Source organism: Adiantum capillus-veneris, chromosome 25, assembly GCF_014529385.1.
Source record: "Adiantum capillus-veneris isolate H3 chromosome 25, ASM1452938v2, whole genome shotgun sequence".
NCBI lineage: Eukaryota > Viridiplantae > Streptophyta > Polypodiopsida > Polypodiales > Pteridaceae > Adiantum > Adiantum capillus-veneris.
In genome coordinates this window covers 94,186,976-94,208,596 of record NC_140955.1, presented here as the reverse complement: position 1 = coordinate 94,208,596, position 21,621 = coordinate 94,186,976, and the positions used below count along the sequence as shown (strand labels likewise).

The following is a 21,621-nucleotide window of genomic DNA, read 5'->3' as shown; positions in this document are numbered from 1 at the left end:
TGTTTGGGAGAAACTTGAGGGGCCGCTAAGTATCTAGAAATGTCTCTTTTGTAGTAAAATCTCTCTTGATTGTTGCATAGACAAGACGCCTGCTAAAATAAGCAACACAAAAATCCTTGGGAACATCAGGTGTTATGACAAGGAGGAGGCAGATTCAATTGCATGTACGTAAAAAGCACATTTTGATGCCAAGCTGCAACAACCAAATTCAACCAATCTAGGCACTTGGATACTGTATTCGCAACAACCACCAAAAAAAAAAAAAAAAACAGAGTTGAGTGCCTATGGAATAGAACAGAAAGCTATAACTACAGAAAACGAGGCCAATAACTACGTGCCAACACAGATGAGTTTCAAGTGTTGTGTTTTAGCTGAAGCACTTAGAGCAGTTTGATTTATGAGCAGTACAAGGACTGCAAAGACTTCAGAGTAGGGAAAAAATCCATTGACAACCCTTAGCTGGTTACTCATACTGCAGAAACCAACCAACCATGTATAAAACCTTCATGTAAAACACATTAAGCAGCATTAAAAAGCTTACTCCAAAACATAAGCTGGCTCGTGTATATACTTCTTCAGCCCCATCTCGAATATATTGCGTGCAATCTGAAAGCAAAGGAACATTTTAGTGTCTGACCAGGGCCATTGAAATGACCTCAGAGCAGAAAAAGGCAGGCTCAGGAACTAAAAACCTTCTGATCCTTCTCGATGCATAGCACCATCATTGCTGATGCAACATACACATGATATGTACACAATGGAGATTTCCGTGCTTCAACCAAAGCTTTAAGGGCAGACTCTGTGCCCTCTGTTCGCTGAACGAAACGAATAGACTACCAAACACAGCCAAAAAAATCAGTACACCGTAAACACGAACGAAAAGAAAGCTTTAAAGCTAATAACAGCCGGAACCAAAACTTCTCTCATGACTTCAGTAAGAGCTACACACACTATTTTTTGACAGTCAGACGAGTAGACTTCTGACCTGTGATAAAGGAGGAAACGGGAACAAATACCTGAATATAAGCAAGAGACGAAGCTGTTGCAGTGTTTTTCACCAGATTCTCATAGACCTTTTTGGCCTCCTGGCAGCAGGTCAGCAAGTTAGCCCTATGACCGCTACAAATACATAAACAAAACTTGGACACTCTGTCAGCTTTGTAAGTATGCAAATAAATTCAACAACAAAAATAATGTCCAACCTGTATATTTCCACGAGCTTCTTCAAACTCGGCAAATGCATAGTGAAGTAGTGTTTTATCTTCAAGAAAAATAACACACTAAAATTGGAGGAAAAATCATCTCACTTACATTTTCCAGGCATACAGATGTGCAAAACAAGGTTCCCACCTGGTAAGGCCTTGAGAGCCCTCTGAAATACTACTGCAGCTGACTCTGGTGAGCCATTTTGGGCATGCCAAGAGGCATAATCGTACCAGATTTCTGGATAATGGTACAGGCACATGAGGCACTGCAAAGGAATACAACAAGGAATCGAAATAGCCATGTCAGAAAAGTATGCATAATTATAAAACATAAACCCTGAAGTGATAGAGATTCCTTTGAGGAAAATTTTCAAAACAGAATTGCCAAATCCATCGTCCACCAACGAAAAATTACAAATGGTGCTCACTATTGTTGTTCTACGGCATCACCGTCCCTGCATTCCCTGCTCTCATATACCCACTTCCGCTCGCCCCATCCCACCTTATCTTGTGTCCGCAGCCCTGGCCCTCCTACGCCCCGGCCCCCTCCCCCCGCACTCTCATGTATGCGCTCACGGATCTCCTTGTCCGCATGTACACGCATACGCACGTGCCTTGCTTGCCCTCGCATACACACTCCTTCGCACACACACCTACACATAGTCACGCAGACATGCTTCATCGCTATAACACAAAACGCACACATACACACTTCTGCACACAAGCAAGCACTCTCCATCTTGCTCTCACTTCTTTGTTGACCCCCGCGCCTTTGCCCATAGTTCTCGAGTTTTATACCGCAGAGGAGATATGGGTGGTGTCACAAAGTGATGACGTGGCTGCCCGATTATAGGGTTTTGATGACTAGGGCTGAAACCCTAACCCTAATGGCCAAAAACCCTAATCTGCAGAAACCCTAATTTCTGCCAGAAACCCTAACCCTAATTTCTGCCAAACCCTAACTTCTGCTGAAACCCTAACCTAACCCTAACCCTAAAGTCCGTACAACTGTTGATGTGGCAGCCCGCAATTTGCGGCAAGATTTCCGGCACCAGGGCAGTTTTTGCGCCAGCTTTTGGTCTTGCTTCTTGGCTACGCTGGAGTTTTATTGAAATTGCTTTAGAAGCCTAAAGTTGACTTGCTTTATTTCTTTTAAAGTATAAGTGACAGAGAAAGAAAGAGCTCCTGCATTATTTTTTAAAGAGGGCTTTTGATTTTCAGCTTTTGGGGCTCTGCTTTTGGCAACCCTTGTAACTCTTTATAAGTGAAGTTGGTCTCTCACTTCTTAGAGCATCTGGACGCAGAGTCTGAGAGTGAGACCCAACCGCTCTTGTACTTTGAACTCGGATTAATACAAAAGGAATACCGAAAGGGGCGCCAGTCTTTGGGGCCAATATCTCTAGGCAGAGAACTCCGCCGGGCCAATGCAAATCTATTGTGAACTATTAACTGTTTTGAAGTGGTTATTTGGTGCTGTCGCCGTTGATTCTTGACTTGGAGTGTCCAAGTCATTTACAGTGGTATCAGAGCACGGCCGATTTCTCTTCTACGGGAAATCCGATCCCAATTTCTTTTCCCCGGCAGATGTGGCTTCACGCAAGGATCAATCAACTCCCTCTGCATCCGGAGATGCGGGAAGGGATCACAACGAAGATTCCGGCAAGAAGTATGGCTCGCCTCAGCCTACTCACGCGGAGCAACGAGAGATGGAGCATCGTCAATTGATCGGCGATGCAACAAAGATGATGCTCAATTTTGCGAAGGACCCAAAATCTGCAAAATATATGAGCAAAACTTATTTTCAGGAAGTGCACGAGCAGTGGCAGAAAACCACACCACCACCCCCGAAACCCGCTCTCAAGAAACCCTCTGCTCGCAAGAAATAATCAGACAAGGAAATAGAAGAGGTGGTTGATGCACGGATTGCTCAGATTTTTGACGCGCAGAACAAAGCTAAAAAGCACGGCAAAAAGCAGAAGAAAGGCACTGACTTCCCGGGATATTTGGGTCGTCAGTCGACATTTGATAAGGCAAAGAAACACAAGAAGCGTGTTTGGTTTGAAGGAATACCCAATTCTTCTTCTTCTTCTTCTTCTTCTTCTGACAGTTCTTCTAGCTCTTCTAACTCGAGTGAAGAAGACAGAAAAGGCAAAAAGGGAAGCGAGAAACAACGCTTCGGAAAGGGCAAGAAAAAGGCAAAGAAGTCTAAATCTCGCCCAGTGAGTGACAGTTCTACAGAAGACTCGTCTACAGACAGTTCAGACTCTGATGACGGCAACTTTTATGCGAACAAGAAGAATTTTTATAAAGCCAACCAATATGACTTTCTCAAAGATAAAAGCAAGAAAGTCCGAGAGTTTAAGGAAGGTGGACAGTCAATTAAATTTGACACGTTTTCAAGATATAAAGATGCTTCGAAGGCTTTGTCTTTTATACAGCAGTTTGACATCGCTTTCGCGGGAGGATGCTACTCAGAGCACTCCAAGATTCGGAGAGCTGCCTCTTACTTTACGGGGAATGCTCGAACTTGGTGGTCCACGCTTCTTTTAAACAAGACTGCGCCAGTTAAATGGCTGAAATTTAAGAAGCTTTCTATTTCTTCTTGGCTGACTCAAGAGTATTAACGCGATATACGAGCTGCTTGGAACCATCTTCGGATGACCAAGAAAGATACAGTGGACGCTTATTGTGAGAGATTCTAGAGCTCTTTTCTACCCGCCTCTTCATGCAAGAAGATTTCGTTCAGAGAACAGATTGAGCGGTTTACCTTGGGTCTACCTACAGAGATATGAGATCACTGCTTGGAACAGAAGTCGACTTCTATTCAGGAGTTTATGACTCATGCGAAACGGGATTTTGCCATTCGCTCTGGCAGTCTGACCTACCCCATCGATGAGGTCATGACACAACGAGCCGAACAGACTTCAGCGAATGAAAGTAGAAAGAGAAAGAGCAACCTACAAAAGAAGGATGCAGGACCCAAGCGTACTCCTCAGGAGAGAGCTCGCTTCATCAGGGAGGGGAGGTGCTTTGGATGCGGTGAACATGGACATATCTCCGTGAAGTGCCCTAAAAAGGCACAGAAAGAACAGAATGACAAGGACGACGAAAGGCCTGAGAGTTTGAGAGCAGCTGAAGAACGTGGAAGAAAAGGCAAGATGAAAACAAGACTGGTTCCAGATTGTGTGGGTACCATGTACGAGAGTACAGAACTTTGCCGAGCTTGGGGCAAAGTGAGACCAAGAGGCCCTAATCTTCTTTGATGGGGGAGCCAAGGCCAACTTCATTTCACCGGAATTGGCGGCGTGGCTCGAGATCACTCCCGATCGGACGGGACCACTTGCAGAGGCTGTTCTAGCAGCACCCAGCACGAACATACCCATTACACCTGTCATTGACAAAGTTCGGTTGCATTCTCACGGGTATTTGGGCCATGAGGACTTTTACACAATGCCTTTCGAAGGTTGTGATGTTCTCTTGGGAATTCCAACGACGTGGTCGATTATCGGGCGAGGAAAGCGACATTGACTACAGAGAAGGGCAGAACCATTGTGCTTGACATTAAACTGAAGGCCGAGTCTGTCCCTATTGTATCGACTTCGGCCAGTTTACTCGATCTTTATGAAAGAACTGAGTGATAGGGATAGGACAAATATGTCTAAACTTGATACAGAACGCCAAGATTTTCTCCACTCTCACGCCGATTGCTTCTCAAAGGACCTACCAGGTGAGTTACCACCTGCTCGTCCTGAATCATACCATTGATCTGATACCTGGAAGCACACTACCGAACCGGCCACCTTAACGTGTGAGCCGAGCTTAGAATGAAGAGATTATGAACCAAGTGAAAGACCTCTTGGAAAAGGGTCTTGTCCAGCCTAGCACTTCACCGTATTGCTCTCCAATGTTGTTGGTTTTGAAGAAAGACGGATCTTGGAGAATGTGTATCAATTGTAGAGCTCTCAACAAAATCACCATCAAGAACAGATTTCCGACTCCTAGGATCGATGATATACTCGACAGATTACAAGGATCCTCGTGCTTTAGCAGGATTGATTTGAAGAGTGGATATCATCATATCAGAATCGCATCGCGAGACGTCTACAAGACAGCTTTTCGGACGACCTTTGGGTTATTTGAGTTTTTGGTGATGCCTTTTGGCTTAACCAATGCTCCTGCGACATTTGTTGGCACTTTCTTTGACGATATCATTGTTTTCTCCAAGAATGAGGAAGAACATAGAGATCATCTGCTTCATGTCTTTCAGGCATTACGAGATCACTAGTAATTAATGCAAAGAAAAGTGAATTTTTCCTACCAGAGATACACTTTTTGGGACACATTGTGTCAGCAGCAGCAGGAGTGCAAATGGATCCGGCCAAGATAGAGACTATCCATGATTGGCCCGATTTGAAGAATGTCCATGAAGTTAGAAGCTTCTTGAAGCTGTGTTCGTACGACAGGCGGTTCATTTGAAAGTTTGCAGAGGTTGCTTCTCCTTTGCATATCTTGACACAGAAAGGAGTCCCTTTCTCGTGGAGACCCACAGAGGTGACTGCCTTTCAAACACTGAAAAAGAAATTGACTACGGGACCAGTTTTGACTTTGCCATACTTGCAAAAGTCATTTGAAGTATATTGTGATGCTTGTGTTCGTAGTCTCGGTGCGGTCTTAATGCAAGAAGGCCATGTCATTGCTTACAAGAGCCGATTGTTCTCAAGGCCGGAGATGACAGCACAGATTTATGAGAAGGAGCTTTTGGCGGTTATCCATGCTCTTACTCAGTGGCAACATTACCTGCTCAGAGCGGATTTTACTGTCTTTACAGACCATCAGAGTTTGTGCTACTTCTTGTCACAGAAGCAGCTATCGGAAAAGCAGATGCGATGGGCGAACATATTGTCACAGTTTCACTTCCATATTGTCCATGTTCAGGGACAGAAGAATCTGGTGGCAGATGCTTTGTCTCGGAAGTCGTTGGTTCTGGCTATTTCCGCGATACATCATAGGAGCTTCGAGGATATGGTCGACCAGTATGCCACAGATACAGATTTTGCAGACGTTTTCACATGGATACGAGATGGGGAGACAGTAGCGGGATATTCCATTCGGGATGGCTACTTGATGAGAAAAACCATGTTGTGCGTTACACAGCCATTGAGGGAAAAGGTTATGATTGAATGCCACTATCCACCTTTTACCGGTCACCGCGGCATTGCTACCACCATGAAAGGGGTAGAGAGATACTTCATTTGGCCGAGACTCAAGAAGGATGTGGAAGAGTTTCCACCCGCAGACTCACGGGCAATCTGAGAATTGTCAATTCAGTGGTTTTAGATTTATTGAAGTCTTATATCTCGGATCAGAAGACTCAATGGAAAAAGTACTTCCCTTTGGTGGAATTTGCCTACAATAACACGATACACTCTTCGGCGGGGAAGGCGCCATTTGAGATTGTTGAAGGTGCTGCGAAGCTTCCACCCTTCCTAAGCACGAAAGATAAGATTTTTGAAGCGGATGAGTATATGCGAGACTTAGACACGGCTTTTGCCAAGGTTCGCGAGGCTTTGCAGAAATCTCAAGAACGACAGAAAAAGGCAACAGATCGCCATCATCGCGACTTGAAATTGAAGGAGGATGATTGGGTGCTCTTATGTTTCGAGAAGGCACGCCTGAGAAAGAAAAAGGGAAAGGAGAGGCCTTTTTCAAAGCTTGGTATGCCATACTACAGACCTTTCCAAATCTCTGAAAAGATAAATGATGTCTCCTTCCGACTAAAACTGCCGGACACTTGGAGGATTCACAATGCATTTCATGTGAGTCTCTTGAAACCTTTCAAAGGTGATGTGCCTGATGATGGGGAGCCTGATGAGCAACCCGAAGTGGAAGAAAACGAAGAGATCCTTGTTCCTGAATAGATTTTGGCACATAAGGATACGCAGAATAAAGGTAAAGTCCGAAGGCGGTTTTTGGTTAAGTTCAAGAACTATCACGCATTGAATGCGAAGTGGATGGAGGAGGAGGACCTAGCACATACTACTCAGATTGTGAAACTTTACCTCGAGGCTTTTGGTTTAGCATAGTCTACTTCAAATGGAACCCAGAATTCAGCTTGGCCAGAGATCTGGTGCAGTGGGATGCACAAGAGGGGAGTTACTCCGCTCCTTTGTCAACAGATGCCTCGATTTTGATACTAGAATCATTGATCTCTCTCTGAGCTTCAGGGATACTGAGAGGTGACAGTATTCTGTTGTATGACTTTATGAAATGGAATTCCTGAATATGCAACTGATTTGTTCTTGACTTGTTTGTAAGTGCAGGAATTGATAGACGAAATGACTGCAGCATTTTGGTCTACTTGATCTCGAATAGACATGGTTGCAATAGGGGTTAGTCAATCGAACATCGATGAGGTCCCAACTGGATCTAGATGAGATTGCTAGCTACGTTGCCGATAAATCATGGTCTAAGATCCGAATGAATGTTGAATGTCATGTGATGTCCTGTGATGTCGAGTGATGTCCTATGATGTCGTGTGATGTGACTGTCGATTGGTACAAGTGCTAGATGTGTGTTCCTAGTGCGTAGGTACTAACATTCAGTGTCTGCTAAGACGATTTATGGCCTCTATCTGTTTTGCAAGCGTAATCGAGGGCGATAACAATGCTTTCAAGAGGAGGGTATGTCACAAAGTGATGCTGTGGCTGCCCGATTATCAGGGTTTTGATGACTAGGGCTGAAACCATAACCATAATGGCTAGAAACCCTAATTTGCAGAAACCCTAATTTCTGCCAGAAACCCTAACCCTAATTTCTGCCAAACCCTAACTGTTGCTGAAACCCTAACCTAACACTAAAGTCCGTACAACTGTTGATGTGGCAGCCCGCGATTTGTGGCGAGATTTCCGGCAGCAGGGCAGTTTTTGCGCCAGCGTTTGGTCTTGCTTTTTGGCTACGCTGGAGTTTATTGAAATTGCTTTAGAAGGCTGAAGTTGACTTGCTTTATTTCTTTTAAAGTATAAGTGACAGAGAAAGAAAGAGGTACTGCTTTATTTTTAAAAGAGGGCTTTTGATTTTCAGCTTTTGGGGCTCTGCTTTTGGCAACCCTTGTAACTCTTTATAAGTGAAGTTGGTCTCTCACTTCTCAGAGCGTCTGGACGCAGAGTCTAAGAGTGAGACCCAACCACTCTTGTACTTTGAACTCGGATTAATACAAAAAGAAATACCGAAAGGGGCGCCAGTCTTTGGGGCCAATATCTCTAGGCACGAAACTCCGCCGGGCCAGTGCAAATCTATTGTGAACTGTGAACTGTTTTGAAGTGGTTATTTGGTGCTGTCGCGGTTGATTCTTGACTTGGAGTGTCCAAGTCTGTTACAGGTGGAGGACTTGGCTCTATTGTTGCCCCTCTACACTCTTAGCAGTGTTCAATCTAGACCGAATATTGGACTAGTCTCTAGTGCTGGTGGTCTAGAGGATCGATGGACTTAGGCTAGTGGGCCGACTCACTGGCTACCGGCCTTGGCACATAGGATCATGAGACAAGCACTTTGGAAGGAAATGAACGAGTGATAGCCAAGTTCCAGAGTTACCCGAAACGCAGAACGGGAATGGCGACGAGATCCCCTCGGAACGGGGGAACAACAGAGGGGTCCGGCATAGGAACAACGCAGAACGGGAGGAATAAAAACAACCAAATAATGCAATTTTTGGCTGTGTGATTGAATAGAAGTAGTATCAGAGTTCTTTGACTCTAATACTCATTAAAAAACTTGATTTAAAGACCATTCAACCTTACTATGCAAACGTGTCTTGTATAGATTTGAGAGCTTGAGAGGGGGAGAGGGAGAGAGCTTGAAAGTCAAAAGAGAGAGAAATGAAATGAAATGTTATGTTGACGTCTTCAAAAGGCCAAAGTGACCTATGAGACCAGAGCGTTACAATGTGGTGGATCTGATACAAAGTCAGAGTAACAAAATGACAAAATAAAAATACAAATAGCTAAATCACAAGAGATCCAACATCGGTCGCTAGCGGATCTCACCAATCTCCTCCACGGTCAGCAGTCTGACCGGGCGTCGTGCATGTCGGGCCAAAGTGATCTGCATCCTCTGATGTAGCCTCCGTCAATGCTGTGTAGTCCTCCACAGTCCTGGGCGTCTCGATCTCCCCAGCTCAGTCGCTCGGTCGATCAGTGTGCCTCTGGTGTGAGGCGTCCGTGATGTGTCTCTGAGACTCGCTAGCCTCTCCTCTCATCGGGCTCTCTCTGTGTCTGAGCAGCTCGAGCAAACACAAACCCAGACATCTCTGATCCTCCTACCTCGTGACTATGGAGAGTGGTCCAAAGCCCTCTCTGAACAAGCAACGGAAGCGGCCTCGTATCTCGTAGTAGTCGGGGCAGTGGCATGTGTAGTGCAACTCTGTCTCAGGCTCGATGTCACACAGGGGGCATGTCCTCGCCTCTGCTGGTACTCCGTTGTATCTCCCAGTCTCGATGCGCAGCTGGTCTGAAGATGTGCGTAGCTGGCCAATAGCACATCGTATCCCATGAGACAAGTGGGTGTCCATGTATCAGGGCCTCGTCACAAAACCATCCTTCGTAAGCTGGAGAAGATGCTCTCTGTAGAAAGCCATCTTCGTGCCCAGCTCCTGTGCTGGCTGTATCCATGTCCTCTTGGTGTCTAGCTGAGTCAGGTCCTAGCGGATGAAATTGGTGATCTCAGACTGTGTAAGAGTCAGAGGGGGTGCATCCAATGAGTACTGGAAGGGGGGCAATCTGTCTATGTTGAACCCATACGCCTAAAACCATGATGTCATCTCCCCATACCAAACATGTTGTATCTCCCTGCATGGCTAACTGTCGAGATGACTCAAGTGCAAGGTGGGCGTATCTGTCTCTGGGAAGTTCCCACATGCGGTGTATGAAGGAGAAGATCTGGTGAGCGCCTCAACCACTAGTGGGGGGGCAGCTAGCTCTGCTCGGATAATGGCACGTGGTATTGAAGCCTTGGCTCTAATGAGCCGCGAGATCATAGAGACCAGAGGCTTCTCCATGTCCCCCCATCCATTAGTGCGATCTGTCCTCCCGTGATGATCCAATGAAGGCCCCCATATCTCAGCTCCATAGAGCAATGCAAAAGCCACCAGAGTGTCAATGAACACATCCTCTCCAATCTACCCAATGCCGCATGGACTCAGGTCAATCTAGTCTCTGCTGCTCTTCTCAAAGAAAATGCTGGTTCACTAAAAACCACTCCAAGGTAAGTGTAAGCATCTGTACACTCCACTGTCTCCTGGCCGTATGTGAATGCGGGCGCTGACCTCCAAATCCACTATGGGGTGGTATTAAATACCATGACCTTGGTTTTACCAAGGTTGACAGACAAACCACTTTCATGGGAAAACCTATGCAAAGCATCCAAGTGACGTTGCATCCCCTCCGGAGTGTCGCAGATCAACACAATATCATCAACATATAACAATAGCGGAATCCATGTCCCTGCCAACGGTGCACCTCTATCACCATCTCTCTGAATGTAGTCAGAAACCTCATCCACATACATACCAAATAAAGTAGGAGAGAGCGGGTAGCCCTGCTTCACCCGAATAGTGGAGTGAACCGGTGTAGATAGACCCTCTGAGGTGCGTACATGCCCTTTACTGATTTGTACAATGCCATGATCCCCCAAATGAGCTCTGTGGGTACTCCCATCTCCTGTAATCTACGCATCAATCTAACTCTAGGTACTATGTCAAATGCTTTGCGGAAGTCCACAAAGCTACAATAGATCCGTCTCCCATGGGATCTGCCCTCCTCAATGATGGCCTTGAATGTCAAGATATGGTCAAAAGTAAAAAAACCTCTCCTAAACCCTACCTGCCCAGTTGCACGCATTCCCTCCCTCTCTGCCCATCTACTTAGCTGCTGCTCAAGAATGGATGCATACAACCCTGCCAATGTGTGTCCAATCATGATAGTGCGATAATTCCCAAGCTCCATAGGGTCTACTGACTTGAAGATAGGTACAATCGTAGATAGGCTCCAAGTATCAAGCAAGCCCTCACACATGGCACGGTTAAACATAACTGCTAGAAGCTTTACTAGTAGATCTCTGGCATGCATGAAATGCTCAATCACTAAGCCATATGATCATATGCTCTCCTAGTCCTCATCCTGTCAATAGCCTTCTTCACCATCTTGGCGGGTGAAAAAAGCACGTGTGTGGGCATGGATCGGGGGGGTCGGGAAGGGGCGGCTGTCCAAGAACTTTGTACAAAGATGATGTGTACTGACCCCAGGTCTCTGTGGGGGGGGGGGGGGGGGGGGGGGGGGGGGGGGGGGGGGGGGGGGGGGGTTATGATGGCTCATGAAAGAGCCGCCATGCCTCACACAAGTCCTGATTCGAGAATAGCTAGTATAGATCCTGTTCTAGTCGAGCCAAAAATGCCCTCCTCTTCCGCAGCACTAGGTGTCAGAACTTGGAAGTCAATCTGTGAGTGATGTCCCCCAAAAGCACCTCCCTCTGAAGTCTAGCTCTAGTCTGGCGGCATTCCTCATCATACCAGCTGTTCTGAGGCATGCTCCCAGAACGGCGTCTCTGCTCAGGTTGGGTGTGTGGTATGCCTTTGCTGCTGCATCATGTAATGTCTATGTCAGTATAATAGTGAGCTCCTCCAGAGGTCGCCCTCCCTCCTCAATGTATAGGCGTCTGTAGATCCCGTCTATGTATACAAAATCCGTCTCCCGCGTGAAGGTGTAGCGAGTAGGGATTGCTACCCATGGTCTGTGTGCTACACTGAACGGGAAAGAGATGGTCAACAACACAAGAGCATGATCCACTGCCACCCCAACACGTCTAGGCCAAACTATGAGATCCTGGATACTAGAGATGAGGCTCGGCTGTGCCATCACATAATCCACTGTGCTGGCTCCATGTTTGTGTGGAAAGCATGTGAAACCTCCCACAACGGGAAATCTCTGTAGGCCATTCAAAATGGCAAGTCCACGTGCAGTCCCCATGTCTATCAAGTGCCGCTCATACTCAGTATTTTCCCTATCTTGTAATAGTCTGGACATGCCCGCCTCTGCAACATCCAGCTCTCTCAACATCTCCTCTAAAGTATCATAAAATACTGTCTAATGATGGGCATTCCTAGCATTGAAATCCCCTAGAATGATAATGTCACCATCTCTAGAGAACTCCCATATGTCATCATCAAAATAGAGAAGGGGGACTGTCCTCTGGGTGGTGCATATATTGACATACTCGGGGGAAAGTAGCAAATAGCAATGTAGAGATATCCGTCTATCTTTGCTCTCAATCTCACCCACATGTACCTAGCTTGTTCATCCATGTGGGCTATATGTATCAATGGCTGCAACTCCTCCCTGAATAACACTGCCACTCCTCTTGAGCCCCACCCTCTGTGCTCTGATCGTGTCTCCTGTCTACAGGCTGTCTCCCATCTGTATCCACTAATGTGAGGCATAGACTGCCCAGGGGCCTGATGTGTCTCAGAGTTGAAGATGATGTCTCTCCCGGTAAAACTCTCCTCAAAAGCACCCACATCAAGGTGCATAGATCCATTACAATTCAAGGTAGCAACTTTGAGTGTGGTCCCATAGGCCTCACACCGTCATGTGGAGCGTCGCTCCAATATCACCACTCTTCAATCTCGGTAAAAAGCAATCTTACCTTTTTCCCTTGCCGCTCTAATCTCTGGCATTACCTCCTGCATATGGGCGACCTGTGAGAGGGTAAGGTCATCCCCGAGAAAGATACCCGTCTTCTTAAGAGTTGGTCTCTTCTTCAGAAAGTCCTTCGCTTCCATGGACGGAAAACGAAGGATGATTGCCCTTTCTTTCGAGGTTTCGCCCCTTGCTCCATTTTTCTTGTTGCTCACTCTCCAAACTCTTGAGTGCATCACCTCATGAATCCCCATCAAAGCCATGAGTTCTCTCTACATGTAGACGAAGAGATAATGTAGACGAAGAGGTGAGAGAGAGAGAGAGAGAGAGAGAGAGAGAGAGAGAGAGAGAGATTTTAACCTTGTAGAGTCTAGACTTGAAAGCATGAAAGAGGCTAGAGCTTGAGAGTCTAGACTCGAGAGGGTAGAGCTTGAACCTTGGCCCTTGAAAGCTTGTGTGCATTGTGAAGGTAAGGGGTGGGGGAAGGGGCATTCAATAGGAAGCTAGACAGGAGGCTACTCTAGCAGCGGCACGGCATTTGTGACAACATGGTCTCTAAGAGACCCTTCTCTCAAATTTTTCGACGAGTCTCTAGGCTGGTCACCGGCCTTGCAATGTTATTGCCTTCCAATAAACTGTCACTCATCAAGGGACAGCAATTGGAGTTTTACTTGATTAAAGTGGTAACTCGCAGACCTGTCCAGAGTATGGGCATACAACAGAGATGCAGCAGCATTGCATGCGGCACTGCCCTCAGAAATAGGAGGTCTAGCTCAGGATTGTTTGCTTAAAGGTCTCCATCCTTCAGACCTTGACCTACACTGGGATGCAATGGCTTGGTCAGCCATAACTGGCCAGCATTTGGCTACAAGATTGAGCCAAGTAGGCTAGATATTCAGCTTCAGGCCTTATCCGTACCCCATGCCAGATCTTCCCGCAGATCCCACAACCCAAGAGAGAGATCTACGGTAGGAGCTGACCGATCTTGTCATTTTGTTTATTTAGAGGGCAGATGCTTCCGAGTTACCAAGGGGCAACCTGAGCCACCCACGGGAACCGTTCGGGCTTTCTGGCTCAAGCTGATTCAAACCGAACGGACAGTATGGTTGCATCCAGGGAAGCTCACATCAGCCTGAGAGGCTATGCTAGGCCTTCAACAGTCAGAAACTTTATTCATGGTAGTCCACGGTTTACAGGCCCCAAGTTTGGCTTTTCGCCCCTCCCATTTTGTGACTGTTTCTATCTTAGGAGAGTCTCCCTTCTTTGAACATGTTCCTCATGGTAGGAGTTAATGTAGCCCATTTGGCAGGTTTTACCTATTTCTCATGCTGCAATCAATGAGCAACAGCTTATTCAAGCAACGACCCAATTGTACACAAAGAGAACCCCACCCACAACTCGTCTTTGTCTTCCATCACCATTAGAAAAATTCAAACAAAAGTGAGCCAATCAGCTTTTTCCAAGCATTAAATTGCAACCAAGGTTCACTTGACATCATGTGATTATTAAGGATAGAAAAAGAAGCACCTGTTCAAACGTAAATGCAACCCTTTTTGTCAAAGAAGTGGCATCAAGCATCTGTGGATTTCCTCTAAAAGTAACCCAAAAAAATTTATAAATACAAATTAAAGAGCACAACAAATTTCGAAAGTGAAAATACTACACAGATGCTCAGAATAAACTCTGAATGTTTGATTAATCAAAATTTTGAGCAAGACCAGAGGCTTATGCATAGCAAGCTAAGATTGATGGAGACTCACTTTTCAAAAGCCAATAGCTGCTTCCAGGCTGAACATTGCTGTTCTTCCTGCACGATTACAAATAAAACCTTAAACCTCATCAACAACACATTAAACTGACATTTTATCCAATGAAGGTAAGAGTCCAGAAGAAGTGTGTCTCACACAACCCTCTTAAGTTAAGTGAGTAAATAACTCCCACCATCTCAACCCAAACCTCTACTGCTCTAAAACATTAGAAACACTAAACTTAAACATCGGACTCTTGTGAGAGGAGCAGTTACCCCTTCAAATACAGAAATCAAAGAACTTACTTTAATAGAGCCTGTTGGTGGAACAGCTAGCATGCTTGAGTCAATCCGTTCACAAAGCTTCTTCCGCTCTCTATAGACAGCCCTTGCACTAAAATGTTTAGGCTGATACTCTGCAAGGAGACTTTTAGCCTGTAAAACTTTGACAATCAGAATTGATTTGTGCAAACTGTAAGAGGGCGTTCTAGACAGTGCCACAGGACAGACTGACAGGAGGACGTTTCAATTATAGTGACAAAAAAATGTTGCAGTTTCTGTATACATTATCAAAACAAAGAGGTTGTACCAGCGCTCGGCTAACAGAATTCTCAAAGTTTTCATAATCTTTCCACAGTTGTTCCACAAGGTGTATGGGAGCCAGTATTGCTCGCTGATAGGCCTTACGAACAGCTGTCATCCTTTGTGACTCCTCCTGCGGTGATGATGCCTGAATATAATTAAGCATTTTGGTAAGAAAAACCTCACCCTTTAACAGGGCCGAACGCAATGTTCACTTAAGAATTACAGAAGCTAAACATTACCGGAGTAGCCTTTAGAAAAGCTATATACTCCATCCATACAGCACCAGCCCCGATATCCATTCCTAAGCAAAGAAGATAGCACTCTGTAAATAAGCTTCTTTCATGAAGACAAATACACCACAATAGATCAAAGACAGAACTCCTTTGCATTCAACATGTAAAGAGTGCTCATATAGAAAAATGATCACCCCTTGCAAAATTCTTATCAGAATACCAATTCAAACTAAGATATGAACAAAGAAAGAGAACATGCATTAGTAAGTTAAGGAGATTAGGTGGTGTACTCGAAATCTCTGATCATAGCTTTTCCTCCTCTGTGGCCTAACCCATTCCTTGTTTCCTTCTTCTGTGACTTTAGCCAACACTTTGCCCCTGTTCTTAAGTTGGAGGGGTCATGGGTGTCAAATCATCTAAGATCCATACCGATGTTCTTGAGTATAGGTGGAAGTTGATGGGGGTAGAAGAATAGTGGTAACGCTAGAATGTGAGTTAGGTGGAAGGAATGTGTTAGGTAAAGAGCACTTAATGTTGTGAGTGGGCTCACACAAAACTGTTGTAATGGTTACGGTTCACTAATGTAATAAAGATACTGCCAAGGGTGCCTACTTGAGGAGCCAACGGGAAGGCAAAGAAAAAGTTGAAATCCAGCACGGGAACAGAAGAAAAGAATGACGATTTGGGCAAATTTTTCGGCGGAGAAGTTTGCCAAAGCAAAGTCCAAGCGTCAACTGCAGGTTGACAAGGGTGTGAAAAGGTAGATCAAGTACTCTAGAGATCCGAGATTTGCGAAACACCTAAAGGATCACCAGATTGATGAGATTCAATGGAGATGGCGTGAGGCCATTGACTCTCCTCTCACGACGAGATGAAAGCTGAAAGGACAGACAAGTGCAAAAAAGCGAAAGCTTCACTCGCAGAACAAGCTGGACAAAGTAGTTGTCCAGAAGATGAACCAAATACTGGAAAGGACACTGAAAGGGATATTGATGAACTCACAATCTGGTTGTTTGTGACAGATAACCGAAAATAATCAGAGTGAGGAACTCGTATCTGTATGCATTGGGAAGCATGGAGCTAGACATCCACTCTTTTGCAACGAGGTGAGCCATCTCCTTGCCTATTTTGCAGGTGAAATCGAGGATGAGATGGTGACATCAAGAGCGACGAAAGCTCAGGAACAAATCAAATATCCTTTCGATTCAAGATAAGAATGATGATGCATGTTGAATGATGCTAGTGCATCAAGATTCCCATATGAATAAGATGACTATGAATAAGATGACTGGATACTGTGGTGAGCGCATCAAGAGTTCCCGCGGGATGAGATGGCTACATAGGGATCTAGGTGCATCAAGACTTCTTGACGGATGAGATGACCAGATGATTGAAACACTATGTTTAGTATGAACTAAGTGTGTGAATGAAGAACTTTGAAATAGGAATTCCCAAAAATGAAAATGATTGATTTGTACTTGACTTGTTTGAGTGCAGGAACTGAAAGACGAAATAACTGCAGCATTTCGAACTCATAAATCTCTTTAGACATGATTGCAATAAGGATTAGTTAATCAAGCATCCATGAGGTCCCGATTGGATCTAGATGCAGTTACTAAATACATTGCCAATTAATCATGGTCTGAGATTTGGAATGAATTTATATGTGATTTGTCATGTGATGTTTTGTGATGTCAAGTGATGTCCGGTGATGTGACTGTCGTCTTGTACAAGTACTAGATGTGTCGTGTCTAGTGCGTCAATACTAATAGTCAGAGTGTCTACTAAGACAGTTCATGGCCTCTGTCTGTTTTGCAGGCGTAATCGAGGGCGATTACAATTCTTTCAAGAGGGGGATATGTCACAAACTGATGACGTGGCAGTGCCCGGACGCACACACACACATGCTGATTGCTGACGTGGCATTATTACAAGCTAACGTGGCAGTTGTACGAAAACCCGGATTTTGCGCTGACATGCTGATGTGGCAGGCTGTACGGATAGGCCCGCTTTTTGTGCTGACAGCTGTACGAAAATTTTGTAAATTACATTGACTGCTTTTACTGCAGGTTTTTGAAACGGTTGCTTTTGGGAACTATTGCTTTTGAGTTTGAAGTTTTTGGGGCTCTGCTTTAAGCACCCCTTGTAAACATTTATAAGTGGCCTTAGGGGCCACTTCTCAGAGCATCTGGTCGCAAAGTCTGAGAGTGAGCACCCGCGGGCTCTTTGTACTTTGCACACAGATTAATATAAAAACAAATACCGAAAGGGGCGCTAGTCTTTGGGGCCAATACCTCTTGGCACGGAACTACGCCGGGCCGTGTCGTCTTTTGTGAACTGTTTTAAAGTGAATCTCTGTTGTGTCGCGGTAGAATCTTGACTTGGGGTGTCCAAGTTTGTTACACCAAGACACCTTTGTTCTATTACTAACTAGCCCACTTACTAGCCCTTCAGCTTAGCATTCAATGGAAGGTCTTTTCATCTATCTCATCAACCTCCGTTTTGGCTTTCTTTCCCTTGCACACCTGAGCAGCCTTGGAAGTTTCTAGCTTGTCTTCAATCTCTCGACTAGGGCACACTACAGATTTATACTCCACCTCTCCACATGTGAAGCACTTGCCTTGCTTGAACCATTCCATCTTCTTCTCAACATTTCTAGACTTGTTGAATTTCGTCTTTTGGAACTTCGAACTCTTCTTAGTGTCTTGCATATGCCTACTAGTCCTTGTTCTTTGATTGCTCTTTGGTCTTTTTCTTGCCAAAAGTTCTCTTTCCCATAAGGAGATTGTTCGCATCCCGAGTCTGGACCATCATCTGCTAATTGCTTGTGGCCTTTTGCTTCAAGCAATAGCCCTTAAGTTCTGGAGGTAGCCCACAACAGTACTTCTCCAATTGTTCGCCAAAGTGACCACTCCACAACGAGCCACAAGACCTCTAATTATAGTTGTTCCTCCTCGAAAAGCATTGGATTCATGCTGAAAGAACTTCCGCCTGTGAGCCATTAGTGTAACGCGGACGGGCACCACGCACCAACAGAAAAGAACAGACTGAACATGTAATAGGCTTGGACACTCCAAGCGCGAAATCAATAGCAACACACGAACAAAAACTTCATAATCACTAAACTTTAATATATAGAGAGAGAGAGAGACAGAGAGAGAGTCGACACGGCCTAGCATAGTTCCATGCCTAGAGGTAATGGCCTCAAAGTCTGGCACCCCTTTCGGTATTTCTTTTTCATTAATCATTGCAAAGTACAACTCCCGAGGGACCTTTGCTCTCAAACTTTGCGTCCAGATGCTTTGCACAGTGAGGCCAAAAGCAGAGCCCCAAAAGCAATTAGTTCAAAAGCTTCAAACTCAAAAGCTAATGGCCCAAAAAGCTGTCAACGCAAATTACGGAATTCTCGACAACCTACCACGTCAACAACTGTCAGTGCAAAACGCGGAAATCCGTATTGTCTACCACGTGGAGTGAGGCTCCTGGAACTAAACCTATGAGCTCCTCCTCTTCAAACCTCCCAAAGTTGCGTGTGTTCCAGTCAGTCTAGTTTTTGCCGCTCTCCATGATTGGGCCACTAGAAACGACCCCAAGGTAAGTGTTTATATCTGTATACTCCACTCGAACCTATCCATAAACGAAATTGGGTGTTGATCGCCTTGGTCTTCCCAAGGTTAACAGACATACCAGTATATTGTGTGTCACAAAGTGATGATGTGGCATGTCCGGTCGGACAAACCCCAATGAAACAGACACATTTAAAAGTTAAAGGTTGTTCCAACTTATGGGGTCCCGTCTGATGGGGCCCAAGGGAGACAAGAACATTGAAACAAAGCAAGGACCCAATTTTGCGTGAATCTGTTGCCGTGGCAGCGTTGTACGAATAGCTCCGTGATTTGCGCTGGCTGCTGAGTGGCATTTGTATGGATTTTCGCGATTTGTGCTGGCAGCTTTTGGCGCTAGGGAATTGAGACCAGATACTTTTGGACCTGAATCTTTTTATGTAATTGCTTTTGGAAGGCCAAGAGCCTTTATAAGGATTGCCAAGGCCTCATTCTCTCTCACATTAGCTTGAGAGCATTGAGTAGAGAGAGAGAGAGAGAGAGAGAGGGGACCCTCTGACATTGTACTTTGCCAAGATTAATAGAAAAAGAAATACCAAAAGGGGGTGCCAGACATTGGGGCCAATCTCTCTGGGCACGGAACTATGCCGGGCCGTGTCGTCTCTCTCAGTTGTAATTAATTTATTTTCACTTTCTCTCACATGTGTTGCATCAAAGTCTGTTACAGTGGTATCAGAGCCAAGTTTCGATCTCGGGACCAGTGGGTTATGGGCCTACCACGCTTCCACAAAGTGATAACGTGGCACGTCCGGTCGGACAAACCCTAGTGAAACTGACAGATTTAAAAGTTATAACAACTTATGGGGTCCCATTTGATGGGGCCCAGGGGACACAAGAACATTAAAGCAAAGCAAGGACCCAATTTTGTGTGAATCTGTGTCACAAATTGGTGACGTGGCATGCCCCAGATACATACACTCTGACGTGGACCCGCAATATGCGTTGACATGCTGACGTGGCATGTCATACGGACTTCCAAAAATTCCGCCACAAAACGTGATGACAAGGTAACGTGGCACAGTGTACGAAAATCCCGCTTTTCGCGGAGCTCCTGACGGAGCAAAACGTACAGAATTCCTAGATTTTGCGCTGGCTGCAAATTGGCAACTTTTGGCAATAGTTGCTTTATTTTTTTAAGCTTTTCACTTACTGCTTTTGGGGCTCTGCTTTTGGGCATCCCTTGTAACCAATAAATAAGTGGGCAGGGCCTCACTTCTTCAAGGCATCTGGACGCTGAGTCTGAGAGTGAGACCCCTCCCACTCTCTTGTACTTTGAACTCAGATTAATACAAAAAGAAATACCAATAGGGGCGCTAGTCTTTGGGGCCAATATCTCTAGGCACGGAACTCCGTCGGGCCGTGTCGAATCAATTGTGAACTGTTTTGAAGTGAATTTGTGTTCTGTCGCGGTAGATTCTTGACTTGGAGTGTCCAAGTTTGTTACAGTGGTATCAAAGCCACACAGCTTTTGGGAATAATTTTCGTGTCCAAACCCCAAATTTATTAGCCACTCCCACCCTTCATACATCGCGCATCGGGCGCGCTCCCATCTTTATCGGTCTGTCTTACAAGGCATAAAGCCATTAAAAATCCCAGATTACACATGGGTTCTGGTGAAGAATCTGACAAAGATGACACTCTCGGTGGGAAGGCAAAGAAAAGTTGAAGATCCGGCGCGGGTACTGAAGAAAAGAATGAAGATTTGGACAAATTTTTTTCAGACAAGTTTGCCAGAGAAGGAGTACAAACGTCAACTGCAGATTGGCATATGTATGAACAGATTGATTAAGTACTCCAAGGACCCGAGATTGGTGATACACCTGAAGAATTACCAGATTGATAAGATTTACTAGAGACGGCGTGTGGCCATTGCTTCTCCTCTCAGGTAGGGAGTAAAGCCGAAAAGACAGACGAGTGCAGAAAAGCAAAACCTGTACTCGCTAAAAGACATGGACAAGTGAAGCAAAAAAGAAAAGCTTCGAAATAAGGCAAAGAAGCCTAGATTTCACCCAGTTTCTGACAGTTCTACCGAGGACTCATCCTCAGATACTTCGGACTCCGACGATCACATGTTTTATGCAAAGAAGAAACATTTTTAAAAAGCCAACCAATATGACTTCCTCGAAGATAAAAGCAAGAAAGTAAAAGAATTTAAAGAAGGTGGACACTCAATTTGAATCCTTTCCGAGATGCTCGAACATGGTGCTTCACTCTTCTATTGAGAAACGAAGCTCCAATTAAATGGTTGAAAAGCTTTTTATTTCTTCTTAGCTCACTCCGGAGTTCAAAAGAGATATACGAACTGCTTGCAATCAATCAATTGTAAACTGTGAACTGTTTTGAAGTGAATCTCTATTGTGTCACCATAGAATCTTGACTTGGAGTGTCCAAGTTTGTTACAATCTACGGATGTGGCAACGTTGTATGGACAACTCCACGATTTGCATTGGCTGCTGACGTGGCATCTGTACGGATTTCCGTGATCTGCGCTGGCAGCTTTTGGCGATAGGGAATTGAGACCAGATGCTTTTGAACCTGAAG

General features: G+C 45.1%; 1 protein-coding gene across 3 annotated transcripts in view; it reads right to left on the bottom strand.

Moving 5' to 3' along the window:
* Positions 1–21,621, bottom strand: part of CSTF77 (Tetratricopeptide repeat (TPR)-like superfamily protein) — a 130,218-nt gene that overhangs the window by 27,452 nt on the left and 81,145 nt on the right. For 2 of the 3 annotated variants that reach the window (XM_086499373.1, XM_086499372.1), the window contains exons 5-14: positions 15,464–15,525; positions 15,229–15,369; positions 14,946–15,074; positions 14,653–14,699; positions 14,420–14,483; positions 1,351–1,471; positions 1,203–1,261; positions 1,017–1,085; positions 693–833; positions 542–606 (exon numbers count right to left, since the gene is read on the bottom strand). In XM_086499373.1, the coding sequence (XP_086355499.1) occupies positions 542–606; positions 693–833; positions 1,017–1,085; positions 1,203–1,261; positions 1,351–1,471; positions 14,420–14,483; positions 14,653–14,699; positions 14,946–15,074; positions 15,229–15,369; positions 15,464–15,525 (898 nt within the window). The remainder of the gene's footprint in view (positions 1–541; positions 607–692; positions 834–1,016; positions 1,086–1,202; positions 1,262–1,350; positions 1,472–14,419; positions 14,484–14,652; positions 14,700–14,945; positions 15,075–15,228; positions 15,370–15,463; positions 15,526–21,621) is intronic. The other variant, XM_086499374.1, reaches the window with a different exon arrangement.